Source organism: Callithrix jacchus, chromosome 3, assembly GCF_049354715.1.
Source record: "Callithrix jacchus isolate 240 chromosome 3, calJac240_pri, whole genome shotgun sequence".
Taxonomy (NCBI): Eukaryota; Metazoa; Chordata; class Mammalia; order Primates; family Cebidae; genus Callithrix; species Callithrix jacchus.
In genome coordinates, this window is record NC_133504.1 from 38,201,308 (window position 1) to 38,215,709 (window position 14,402).

A 14,402-nucleotide genomic window follows, 5' to 3' on the forward strand; every position below is an offset into this window, starting at 1 on the left:
TAATATGGTAAATAACTATAAATGAATACTCTTAGGGGATCCTCAGTAATTTTTAAGAGTGTCAGAGAATTCTGAAATCAAAAGTTTGAAGTCCATTGCTCTAGGTTATTTTTTCTGAAATAAACTCCCTTTTGTCTATAGAGGATCTAGTAATTTCAAAGGTATTATATTTCTGTGATTCTTAGATTCTATGATTTTAAGATTTCTACAAAACAGTGGATAGGGAAATACAGAACTTTTAGTAGTTAGCTATCTGCATTCTGTTTCAATGGGTGAGCTGAGTGGAGCTGGTATGCATTCTTTGATTTCTTTCAACTAACATTTATAGAGTACCTGCATTGTACAAAGTATGATGCTGGTTGCTGTAGAGAATACCCAGTGAATCATACTTAGAGGCATTAAGTTGTAATCTTCATGAAAGCAAGAACTTTGTCTTTTGTAGCAGGGGGAAGCATCGTGGTAGGCAGGAGGATGTCTTTTGAAATCCACACGAGTCACTAGTTTTATCTCCTTAGGCAGGTTGCTATCCTCTGTGAACTTTTTTCTTCAATTGTAAGATGGGGAAAATACATACCATTCTGGATTATTTTGATGACTATAAACTTTTAATGTAAGGTGCTTTAGCAGTGTTCTGAAATATTTTAGCCAGCTTATATAAAGGGCTTGATTTTATAGCTATTTACTAACCCAAGGAGCACAGAAATGTAGATTGGAAAATTCTATACATATATGTAAAAGCAATTTTTAAGAAAAGTTTAATTCATAAAAGCAAAATTGACTTTTAGTGACCAGAAAATAATTAGGCTATCAAAATTAATTTTTTCTTAAAAGAGAACTTATTTTTATAAAAAAGTGTAAGTTCAAATAGCTACTGGATTTATTTGCCACATTAGGCTCTGTTAACTATAACAAAAATTGATTTTTAATATAGTAATTTAGCTTATCTTTACTTATTTTTGTCATTTTACTAAAAAAATCTATATTATAGAAAAAATAAAATTGACATAAATTCTATATTAATAATAAAAGTTATACATACTGAGTTAAGCACAAAAGGGTTTTCAGTGATACTATTCCTTCAGATGTCAATGAACACGTTTTAGCTTATTTCTAATTCTGTTTTATAGATTTAGTTCCAAGTAGTGGTGTTTTACTTCACTGAAGAAAAGAATTTAAAAATTTTATTATAGTAAGGTTATTTCATTGCTATGTTTAATTTATTGCTTAACAGAAATTCATTCTATAAATCAGAATTTCATAAAATGCAAAAAAATTTGTTTTAGTCTGAGTGTTCTTTTTTTAATCTTTACAGGAAAGTGGATGTGTCTTTCACAGAAACTATTTTAATGTATCCCTGCTTGTGCAAATTATAGAACATAAATTTTCTTTCTCCAAAAATAGATTGTTGCTTGCCTGGTGACTCCAGTCTTTCTGTGGCACAGTGATGTTTGGCTTCTGGTTCTCATTGAAAGGTGCAGTGTATGGATTTTAATAAAGAGGCAGAGACACGAAGGAGCCCATGCCTATTGTTAGATTTCTATAATGCAGACTATTTTTACATTTCCCATCGTTCGTCAACTGCTCTGCAAGTCGCATATGCATGCTTACTAGTTGAACAGGCACCTGTTGTCATGGCAGCATAGAACAAGAATGAAATCCATTATTTTATGTGGTGAGAGTTCCCAAGTGATACAGGTGCTGGCGGGTGTGGAGCGGGGAGAATACTGTGGGCTTTTGCTTTGTATGGCTCTCCAAGTAAGAGGCTGTGTCTATATTAACAAATGCCATGGGGATTGTGAAATTTGTCTGAAATTGCATTCTCTACAATCTAGTGTCCCTTTGTACACTCACTAGACTACATGGGGCCAACTGTAGTTCCATTGATAATATGGCAACCAAAGAATGGTTTACATCAAGACAAATTCATGTAGAGCAATCTTCCAATGTAAGTTATTAGCTGATAAGTAAGTTCATATGTTTTTGTATCTGTCTGTCTGAAGAGGTACTGAGAATGATAACAATTCTCACTGTCCTTTTGCCTTTTCAAAATAATTAAAGTAATTATTGCAAATGGAACTTTTTTCTAAATGAGATATCCCATGAGATAACTTGGCTTGAAAGAAATCTTCCAGAAAACTACTAATTATAGAAAAGAATTTCTTTTGGTTGTTTCTATCAACCTGCCTAGCATGTATTTATTGAATGCCTAGTACATACATGGTGTTATGGCAGACCCTCTGTGAGATATGAGAATTTGTTATCCATGGTTAGTTAATTTAAACCCACAAAAGAAGCTAACCAAAAGCACGTAACAAGCACAGGCAATTCCATTGTTTGGCCTGTTCAATTTTTTTTGTACTTTATTCAGTGGATGCTACATTAAAAAAAAACCTCCATATCTTGATAAGCCACCATCATTTTGTTTATTTGACTCTTCCTAATACAAGACAGTGCTTTGGAGGAGCATTGTAAATAGTCAAATTCAAAGTGGGTACCAACTTTCCGCAGGGTTCAATAGCAAACATTTCTTGAGTGCCTACTATGTGCTAGGCATTGGGTGAATCACTATGGTGAATTGTTAAATCCCACTAATTACATGTCTTGTTGCATATTTATACCTTCTCTCTGTATAATGCATTTTTCTTTCGAAAGGTGCAGTTTTTAAATGCTAAAAACAAATCATTTGAAAAGAGATGGTAAGGAGCTTAAGACACTGATTTACCAAACCAGAAACACACAAACACCTACATACACACCTGTAGAATATACCCTCAGACTCTTAAAGAGGTGGAAAACAGAGGTGATAAAACAGAGGTTTATCTAATTTAACTAACAGGATTGAATGATAATAACATTTGGGTAATGTGAATTTCCGACCTATGTTAAGAAGAACATCCTCATTTTACCCTCTCTAGCTGTCAAGTACATTCTGCCTGTGTTCCCTTTGGTTTTCATTTCTTTAATGTTTTCACCTGATGCCCTACTCACTTGCCTTTGACTTTTCTTCCAGCTCTGCATGAGAAAATACTAATGAACCTTGCAGATACATAAAACATTTTTAGCTTTTTTTAAAAAACTGTACTTTAGATTCTGGGGTACATGTGCAGATCATGCAAGATCGTTGCATAGGTACATTCATGGCAAGGTGGTTTGTTGCCCCCATCCCCCCATCACCTATACCTGACATTTCTCCCATGTTATCCCTCCCACCCTGCCTCCCACTCTCCCTCCCCAGCCCCCGATAGTGGACCCCTGTGTGTGATGCTCCCTTCTGTGTCCACTTGTTCTCATTGTTAATCACCTACCTCTGAGTCAGAACATGTGGGGTTTGATTTTCTTTTTTTGTGTCAGTTTGCTGAGAATGATGGTTTCCAGGTCCATTCATGTCCCTACAAAGGACACGAAGTCATTTTTTATGGCTGTGTAGTATTCCATGGGGTATATGTGCTACATTTTCTTTGTCCAGTTTATCGCTGATGGGCATTTGGGTTGGTTCCAGGTCTTTGCTATTGTAAACAGTGTCACAATAAACATACGTGTGCAGGTGTCTTCATAATAGAACGATTTATAGTCCTTTGGATATATACCTAGTAATGGGAATGCTGGGTCAAATGGAATTTCTATTTCTGGATCCTTGAGGAATTGCCACACTGTCTTCCACAATGGTTGAACTAATTTTCACACCCACCAACAGTGTAAAAATGTTTCTATTTCTCCACATCCTCTTCAGCATCTGTTGTCTCTAGATTTACAAATAAGCATTCAGAAAGTTTAATAATAATTTTATACAGTAATTTGTCTGCTGAGTCTAACAAGATATTTATCTGGTATTTTCCATTTTAAAATTTTATTTCTCTAATAATTAATCATTATTTATTTATGTAACAAAACAATAGTCTACATAGAGAAGCGCTGACCAAATACATTCATTGTGTCTCTGAAGATGTCTTTGGATTTCTTACCTTCATGCCTTTGCCTGGTTTTTAGCTAACACTACCTGGCTCTTAAAATTTAACTGCAATGCCCTCTCCTTCATGAGTTTCTCTCTGAAATCCTACTGAAGTTCTTTGTATTTCTGAGGAAACCCTTATAACCAATATTTTAAATTCAGTATCATTTAGCATTCTACACAAATGCACTTCCTTTTTGGCAGTATCACTTTGGAGACTATACCTGAGAGATACAATCAGGATGGCTAAGAACATGGACTTTAAAGCCTTAGATATCTGGATTAGAATCCTGAGTTCTGCCATTTAAGAGTTGAGGGGCCTTGAGAAAGTCAGTTAGCCCTTTTTGCCTCAGTTTCCTCATTTATCAAATGAGACTATTGGTATCACCAATATCTTAAAGTTACTATGAGTATTAAATAAAATAATACATGTGAAGCATTAAGTATACAGTTCCCGGCTCATACTAAACACTCAATATATGACTGCTCTTAACATTTTTCATTGTTAATATTAGCAGCATTACATATATAAATAAAATAAAAATATGGTACTTTTTATTGCCTTCATCCAAACATTGCCAGAAATTAGTTATTTAATCATATTGTTTTGAGGAAAAAGAAGACGTGAAGAGATTGACACAATTTTTTGATAGACCAATCCTTGAGGACATAGCTGACATGGGTAGTGTGAATAGGGATGGAACATCTTTGGGTTTCTGCAGATTTCTAATGGGTTTGGGGAACCAAGACAGTGCAGCAGAGGCACCCTTGTTTAGGTGCTGTAAGCATAATTTGAATCACTCATAGATACTATATTTTCCTACAGGCAAAACTAACACTACCAAAGGAAAATAGAATTTAAAAAAATGTAGAAGAAGGAAATATATCTAAAAATATCCCACCACCACCAACAAAAAATTTGGCTGGAACACCTGGGTTTTTCTGAGTATAATTTTAGTTAGGTAAACATGGAAAAGATGTATTTTCCTAAGAAAGGAAAGAGTCATTTTATGAAAAATGGTGGTTGGCAGTAATTTTAAGATGCAGAAGATCAGTTTTGCAAAAGATATTCCTGTTTTAAAGAATGAGAAGATGTGAATTTGAACAAGCGGCAGTAACGAGGACTAACACCATTGCTTAGCTGACAAAAATTTATCCCCAAATAGCCTTCTTTGTAGGATAATTATCTACACAAACACGTAGATGTGCACTACAGTGCTTAATCATGCAGTAGTTAAGTGATTGTTTTAATGTGTGCACTAAACAAGTATATTAAAACCATATTATAGATTCATAACTATGCAGGATATGCTTTATTAGGCTTTAAAAATAGATAAGCTGTCCTAAAAGTAAGCATAAATATGCTCAATATAGAACTAAATTAACTGCCCAACAAAATGGCACTGAATTTAAGGGAGTAGACTATGTTTTTGTGGTCAAGTTATTTTTGGTATGTTGAATGAGAATTCAAAAGGAAGGCTATAAACAAAATTCCGAGAAGAGCTAGAGAACATGAATTAAGAGGTACATAAGCCCTTGATAGACAAGGGCAATAATACAGAGATGTAATTTACTATAGTTGGAGGATAAGGAAAACAAAGTAAAATCTAAATTATTTGAGACATTACAAGCTGATTTTCCATCTAAGATGTACACACAGTGTGCATGCACACACACATGCTATACACACACACATATGCCCACAGAGTATATATATACACATATACACACATATATATGTATATATGTATACATGTATATATACACATATATGTACACACATATGTGTATATATGTATACATGTATATATACACACATATATGTACACACATATATATGTGTATATATGTATATATATGTGCTATATATATGTGTGTATAAGCACACACACACTATATATATATACACACACACATATATATATGTCCACCAAGTATATATATATATGCATATACACACATATATGTGTGTGTGTGTGTGTGTGTGTGTGTATATATACTTGGTGGGCATATATATATATATATATATATACATACACACATATGTATGTGTATATATATATGTGTATGTGTGTGTGTGTGTGTGTGTGTGTGTATGTATATAGATCTGAAAAAAAATGAGTGGCAACATTTTCTGGAAAACAAGTTGGGCTGAACGCACACACCTGTTTTCAATAGTAATGTCTGTTAGATCTGAATGGCACAACAGTCTGTCAGGGAAGTGATGAAGTCATCACAGACTGTTGAGTGCTTCAAAATTAGATCAGATGAAGCACTTCAAAAGTATACTGTAGCAAACAATCTAAAGTTGGTAGGGCAATAAAAAGATGACCTAAATCAATCTTTTCCACCTTTATCTTTTAATGCTTTCATGTAGTTTAAAAATAGAATATATATAATGTTTACAGAAGTTCTGAAAGGGCCTTATCTCTAAAGAGCTTATTATTTAACATAAATATATGATACTCATGGCTTTGTTATAGAAACACTACAAATGTAGTTATGTATCTTAGTCCTTTCCCCACTACTATGAAATCCACAATGATGGAAGAACTTAGGGTTTGAAGAAGTATTTAAGGAATGTTTGGTAGAGTTTTCTTTGAGAGTTAAATTCAAAACACATGTGTCCAATATAATATACTTTGATATTGTATTCAATTTAATAGTCAAATTTAAATAAGGTATAAGGGTTTTTCATTTTTAATGTCAATATAACTAGATAAAACAATGATGATGATAAAAATGGTATACAGATTATTTGAGAATCATTAGCTAATCTGTATTTTCAAAAAGAGGTGATTGGATGGGAAGCAGCTTTTAGAAAAGTTATTTTTCATGTTCTATCTCACCTTAACTTAAATAATTGGCAATCAGGTGCAATCTCTTTTAGATCATTTGATTTCTTTTATATTCAAAGTCAGTGAAGGTACTGCATAAAATGACTGAAATTGAGAAAAAAGGGCTCAATACATTTGTATAAAAGTTTCTAATTTGTGCTTTTTTCATTGCATGTGCTTTTCTAACCTATAGTGATTTGCTTGGGGCGCTCTAGCTCACTTTGGGAAGCCTTCTTATGCTCATGTCAAACAAATGCACATAAACAAGCAGTGGTTCAGAATTAGATCAGGTAACTTACTGTTCCCTGGAGTCAGCCTCTGTGACTTTTTGGATAAACTACGGATTAGACTTTTGGTCCCATGGATCAGCAGATTGGAACCAATCTTGACAGAACCCTCCTTTTCTGTGACCGTTTCTAGGCTAGCAGTGTACCCTTTGACTGGTGCAAATGCTTGGGCGTTCACTTGCCACCCATGTGACCAGATTTACATAAACTTTATAGAAAATTGGCTTATGCTAACTTCTCTTACAATCCTTAATCTCAAGCATGCTACTTGATACAAAGTCCGTTTATATACAGAAAGCAAAGAATAAAGTCTTTTGTCCAGTTCTTGAAGCTTGCTGTGGTAGCTAAAAAAAACTAAATGACCGTTTCAATTTCCATTGGGAATGGTAATGGTGGAGAGGTGCTGACCATGGGTGGCATTTACCTTGGTGCCTAGCTCACTGATAGGATACAGATGTTCAATAAGTGTTTGTTCGATAAATGAATAAATGATTATTCCAAAGTAGACTAAATTTTGGCACTGCTTTTTTGCGTCCCTTTCTAAGCAGCTGGCCTCCTAGACAGCTCCATGGGAGCTGCAGAAACACGACAGGAGAACAAGATGGGAATTTAATGCCAAAAGAATTAAAGTGGCAGTGTCTGTGTAGTCATCTTTTGATTCATGAGCACACAAACAAACTTTAGTTAGCCTTAAACCATTCAATACAATGTACTACTCGGGGGAATATCGTGGAATTTTGGAGACAAGGAAATCTATGTCATTTAGATTTCCTAACTTTGCTACTTATTTACTGATATTCTACCCAGGGCAGGTTACATAATGCCTCAGAGGCTGAGTTTTTCTTTATTTAAAATAGACAAATTACTCTTTGTCTTAGAAGCTTGTTTTGAGGTAAATAACTTTGGATAGTATGTAGGTGTGTCTCAATAAGAGTCATGGTGATTTTCATTTTTTGGTGTCTTATAGATGCTTGGATCAGGGCTGCAGGGTGTACACATATTTTCATAAATCTTTCTAACAGCTGTGTAAGGTAAGGAGTATCATTCCTGTTACTCGAGCATTTAAATTGAGAGTCAGTGATGAAAAGGAATCTACACAAGGTTGCAGAGTTGAGAAGTGTGAAAGCAGAGATTTGACTTAATTATTACCTAATTTCTTTGCCCAGACTGTATTTTACCTGATTCATAAATATTATTTCTTTCCTTGCCCAAAAGACATGGAATTAAACAAATTTTTTTCTAAATAATCTGGTTACCCTCTTCTATAGGGTGGTATCACTAACTCCCATAATATACCTCAATAGGCCCATTTTGTTCATCCTGCTCACTTGTTTAGAATCTAGCTGTGGCCTCCATTTACATAGTGCTTTTAGTTTTCATGATTGGATTGCACATCTAGTCAATAGATTTCTTGTATGTAATTTCAAGTTAGATTACTGTAATACTGAAGTCCAGATAGGCTAGGGGAAACAATAAACTTTTTGTGGCAATGAAATAACTCTAATTTTCCATAAACCACCTGAGGGAGAAAACAAGACAGAACCTTCTACATACATAGAAGTGCAATGGTGTTTCTTGTCTTCTGCATGGAGTCAGAGATTCTGCTGGCCATGTGTCTGCATGTGATGTCAGTGGGAACTTTGAATATTTAGGGTGGAGATGCCTAACTTGGATCATCTGACTTTGGATCTATTAGCAGAAGCTGGAAATGCTTATAACCATGACTGAGTCAGAAGGATATGAACCTTGGACTTATTCTGACAGTTGTCTTTAATTAAAGGAGCCTGATCCTCTTAAATTCTGGCAAGTCACCTATTCAGAAAGCACTAGTCATTGAAAATCTTGTTACTTTCCCAAGTTTTGTTTTCACTCAACATCTTGGTTTTGTTTGTGTTTTCCATTTACAGATTTATAATCGCTTAGATACAAACTGCTGTGGCTTCAGACCTCGCAAGGAAGATGCCTGTGTACAGAAAGGATTGAGGCCAAAATGTGACGACCAAGGTTCTGCGGCTCTAGCGCACATTATCCAGCGAAAGCATGACCCAAGGCATTTGGTTTTTATAGACAACAAAGGCTTCTTTGACAGGAGTGAAGATAACTTAAACTTCAAATTGTTAGAAGGCATCAAAGAGTAAGTTTTATAGCCACGTCTGCAGAACATCACTTTTATATTAGCTAAGTAGCAAGGTTCTGAGAAAACTCACATCTTACATCTGATCGTTTTAACCCTTGAAAGTAATTGTGAATGTGGAATCTGGAAATGGAGACCCAAGAAGGGAAACAAACTCAAGAAGAACAGAACCAGAGTGCATCCCTGACATCTCTTTCTCCAGCCCATACCACCTATAAAGCTCATGCTATGTTTAGGAAAACTTACTTTCCTAAGACATCACTTACTAAGTTGATATTACAGGGTCTTCTTAAATCCCTAAATTCCCTCTTAGAATTAAGAATGCCTAAAGAGCACAGTCCATCCATTTCATACATTCATGTAAATGTGAATATCTTTATTTCTTCTTTCAAAGATTTATTTAAAAGCATTATGAGGAGTAATGGGTTTGAAGTTAAATCTTCTTTGAAAATATAATTCATATATTGAAAGGAAAAAATTGAAGACTTTTCTAATCCTAGATTTATGCATTGAATATTCTTCCTATTATAGCAGTGTAGTACAGAGACAGGTAAGATTGTTGCTTTCCTTTATGAAAAGGATTAGTCACTAAGGAGATCCAGTGGTTTTAACAATTCCATCTCATACATTCTGCCACAGCTAAATTAGTTGAAGGGCTATAGAACTGACAATTCATGGATTATGAATACTTCATAAAGCAAAACTGCTACTTAATGCTAGAGCCCTTAAAGTTGAGGGCCGAAACTATATAGTAATGTCCTCAGGGAACTCGGAGCTTCGTATAAGCATTCTTTCATTCCTCGCTTAATCACAAGCCTTAAGCATGTCCAGCACTGAGACTTTGTTTTTTCTGCAGCATCAAACTGCTAGAGCACCTGATCCTTGGCTCTCAGGAACCCTGTGTGCCATCTCCATTGTGCTCCATTGGAATTTGGAAGAGGTGCTTATAAGGCCTAAAATTTCTGGCAAAGTATATATACTTTAAACAAGTACATATGTTCTCACTACAGTTTTTGAGGTACAACTGAGTTTATTAGAAATTTACTATTAAAACTATTTTTACTGTGCTTTGTCATCATTTTAATGAAAGCCGGGAAATGTCAAATTGGGGATTTAGCAAAATATTACTTATGTTTTTGATCCAGAAATTTTGCTAAGTCCTTCAGATAATGTATATGCTGGAATCCTGGCTTTCTACTTTCTCAATGAAGAAAAGCAAGCACAATGCACTCTTTTAAGGTAATCCAGCAAAGACCCCTCTAAACTGGTATTAGGTTTTTCCAAAGAGACTTTCATTCTGGAACTAAAACTTTTCTCTGAAACTCGAGTTTTGCTAAATTTATTTGAAAACAACTTAATACTCCAGTTAAATAAAATGTTCCGAAATCCTCAATTCTTTCTCTAATTTGATGTTTTCGAATGATTCTTCTCTCATTTTAGTATATATTTTGATTATTTCACATTTAAATTCAGTTGTGTAACTTCTACTAAGGCAGAGTACTTTATTGAAATTGTCACTATCAATTTTTCTCTCAGATTGTCTTGCATAAAACCCCACCTTGATACTTCAGAGGATACCATTCTGCTTGACAGATTAAAGGGGTTTTCACCTGTGAAATGAACCTAATACTAAGAAAAGTATTTCTGCCGTCTAATAGAATCCTTTCCAATTTTATGCCTCTGTTTGACTGTATAGAATGACCTTAGGTAAGAATGTCTGTCATGTTCTGAAAGTATAGAATATTCAGTAGAATGTTCAGTTCACTTGAAACTCTTTTTTCTAGTTTATTATTATTTAGAGAAGTTTCATCTTGGCAGCGACAAAAATATTTTGGTTCTTGAAGATACCACTCGATAATGTGATTTATGACAGATTAATGAAAGGCAGAACAATTGGGTAAACAGTACTATTCCCAAGCAATTACTAAGATTGAAATATCATTTTATCTTTTCAGATTTCCCGCTTCTGCAGTTTCTGTTTTGAAGAGCCAGCACTTACGGCAGAAACTCCTTCAGTCTCTGTTTCTTGATAAAGTGTATTGGGAAAGTCAAGGAGGTAGACAAGGAATTGAAAAGCTTATTGATGTGATAGAGCAGAGAGCCAAAATTCTAATCACCTACATCAATGCGCACGGGGCCAAAGTATTACCTATGAATGAATGAAAAAAGAATCTTCTGGCTAGGGTATTAGATATATTTATGCATTTTTGGTTTTGTTTTTAAATCTAGTACATTAACCTCAAGCCCATTTAGCAATGAGTCAATGTAGATGAATACATAAAATAAATGACTTTAACCAAATAGCTATAATGGGACTGAGCACTGTATGCAGATTTTAAAAGGTTTTGAAAAACATACTACTTGAGAAATGTTTGTTTATATTTTTCTCTAACATCATGCTATGTATGAGTCTGAACATCTGACAACAGAATAGTTTTAATTATTATTCTAGCTAAGTTTCGAAAACATTTGCCATGTTAATAGAAAAGTGTAAACCACAGGTACTGACTCCATTAATAAACTATATTTTATGCCATTTTGACTGTTCTGAACAAATGCTAATGGGTATGATTCTTCTGTTACTGATTGTTAACATAGAGCAGTCTCTGCGCTACTCCAAGGAAACTCAACATTGGAACACTGAGGCCCATGGCCTGTGACAGCATCAGAGCTGACCATACATTTAAATAGAAATGCTGGTTTATTTGCAAAATTACCAGTATATTTTCTATCGTGTCTATAAATAATCAGCCATTTAAGTAACAGGAATCGCATTTTCCATTCCTTTTAAAAAATTTATTTTGTTGCCAGTATGGAAATCATTCACCTCTGACAGTTCATATATTAAAGAGTTTTGCTCTCTCTGTTTCAGTCCAATTTATGTCTAGTGGCTGAGAAATTAAATAATGCTAAAATATGAAGTTACCTACCTGAAAATGTACTTAGAGAGTATCATTTTAAAATAGACGTCTCTTTAAAAACTCAGTTACTTTTACAAAACATGTTGTATACTTTATGTATATTTATTAATAATAATAGATTTCTTAAAACTTGTTCTGTGTAATTATATTGAATTTGATTTAATGGCTACTGCCCAGATATTGAGAATTGGTCTAGATATTGAGTGTGTTTCAATATATTATCTGGCTTATTTCAACATGTGTAATATGAACAAAATAAGTTAAAACCTGCCTCTGATCAACTTTCCTCAGTGAAGGCACATGACTAGAACTAAAACAGTAAATTGGGACAATATTAAGCCTCAAATCATCCTTTCCAAACTCCTTCTAACACATTTTAAATTAGATTGGAAGACATGGACAAGTAGGTTCACGTGTTCTGTCTTTATGTCCTTTGCCAATACCGAAGATCATCACGTATGGCAGTTATTCACACAGGTTTCAAATTCAGGATAGATTACCATTATCCTCCTGCCCTTATACAACCCACTCCATATTTAAAAGTTCAATTTGTGACTTTCTCATTTCCTGAAAGTTTAAAAATACAAATTGAGAATGTTTACAATACATTCTGTCCTGTCTTTTCTCAGTACACCACATTTTCTTTGTTCTGGTTAACTCAGTATCTGTGTGAAAGAGAACTATGAATGACATTACAATAGAGGCAAGATTTGAAAAAAAAACTATAGCTCTAATTGATACAAGTGTAGGGCAAAATGTCAAAATAATGTGTTAAGATTAAGAGAAGATGGACCAAGGAGAGAGAGATCATTTGATCTTCTAATTACAGCTTTTCTAGGCTCACATTCATGCACTACCTTTAGTACCCTTGTGGGCTGTGCTTGCCCATTGGGCAACTGAGCTTTAGACCATCTTCCTCTTCAATTTTCCCTCTGTAGACCTGAGTGCCTCCCTCTGCTCCTAAAAATTTATAGAACTCCTCGGCTCTTCTGAATCTCCACTTTTATTAACCGTCATTGGGATTTTTAAGATCCGTTTCTTCTCTCATAATCATCTGCTTAATGAAAATTAGCCTAACAAAAGTTTGGAGACTGGAATTCTACTTTGACTGAGGCACTGACTTGAAATAACTCTTTTGGCAAATTGCCTGACACCTTGTCTTACCAAGATGGCATATCTACACTTTTACTGCTTTAAATTATTTTTTACCATCTCGATTTAAATTTATCACATTGCTGGTAGGACTCACAGGCTTTTTAGAAGCTGGCTTTAATGTTGAGTCTCAGCTAAAATGCTGTTGGCAGCCTGGTCCTCCCACATGAGGGTTTCACTTTGTTTATTTGCCTCCAGTGATTCCAAAATGCATATTAAATGAAAGGCCCAAGAACATGTTTATTTTAGTCACTTTTGCTTTTAAACAATTTTGTTCTGTAATCAGTGAGTCATGATGAATTATTTTTGACTAATGAATAGCTGAAGGTCAGGTTTTTAATTCTAATAGGTAATGTTTTTCTTTTGTCTTATTGAAACAATGAGAATACTCTGCATTTCAAATGCACTCAGATTATGCTGTGGTTTCATTCATGTAAGCACAATATGTGTTTTATTTATAGCTTCATAACAAATTTAAAGTATAATATTTACTTTAGGAGGCATGCAAAAGCTTATTCTTGTGTAACTTTCTTTAAGCTAATGAATTGAAAATAAATATGTATCTTAAAAATCTATAATAAAACATTAGAAATTAAAGATATGTGCTTTTTATTTTGCAGATGAGTTCATTTGCTTTTGTAGATGTGTTTTTAAAAGTTAGGTATAGAGGAGTGTTTGCTACCTTTATCCATGAAAAAGAAATAGTGTCAAGAATTCTGTTGGATTGTGTTTGTGTGTGCATATATTTGATATCATTATTATATTTATAATCTTAGGACTTGTAATCATAGCCTGTTTATTCTACTGTGCTATTAAATATACTTTACCTTATATATAATGAATTTAATACCTATATGTAGATTTATTTACACACTGTCTTATGAAATTCTTATGTTTAGATCAGCATACAAGAAGGTAAGACACATTTAGAGCATTCATCTGAAAATTATATGGAAATTGAACATGGGTCAAATAAAGGTGTTAAAGACCTTTTCTAAAAATTAAGTATCATAAACAATAAGAACTTTCATTCATGGGAGATAACTAGAATTGTCTCGTCAGGTAAAGATGACAACAATTGACACTTGGGATGACTAGAGGGAGACAAATGTTGAAAAACTA

At 34.1% G+C, this 14,402-nt stretch overlaps 1 protein-coding gene across 4 annotated transcripts in view; it reads left to right on the top strand.

The window, feature by feature from the left end:
• Positions 1 to 13,877, top strand: part of GASK1B (golgi associated kinase 1B) — a 50,762-nt gene extending 36,885 nt beyond the window's left edge. For all 4 annotated transcript variants that reach the window (XM_035292799.3, XM_035292798.3, XM_002745288.6 and 1 more), the window contains exons 4-5: positions 8,981 to 9,207; positions 11,163 to 13,877. In XM_035292799.3, the coding sequence (XP_035148690.3) occupies positions 8,981 to 9,207; positions 11,163 to 11,370 (435 nt within the window). In that variant the 3' untranslated portion in view covers positions 11,371 to 13,877. The remainder of the gene's footprint in view (positions 1 to 8,980; positions 9,208 to 11,162) is intronic.
• Positions 13,878 to 14,402: the final 525 nt, after the last annotated feature.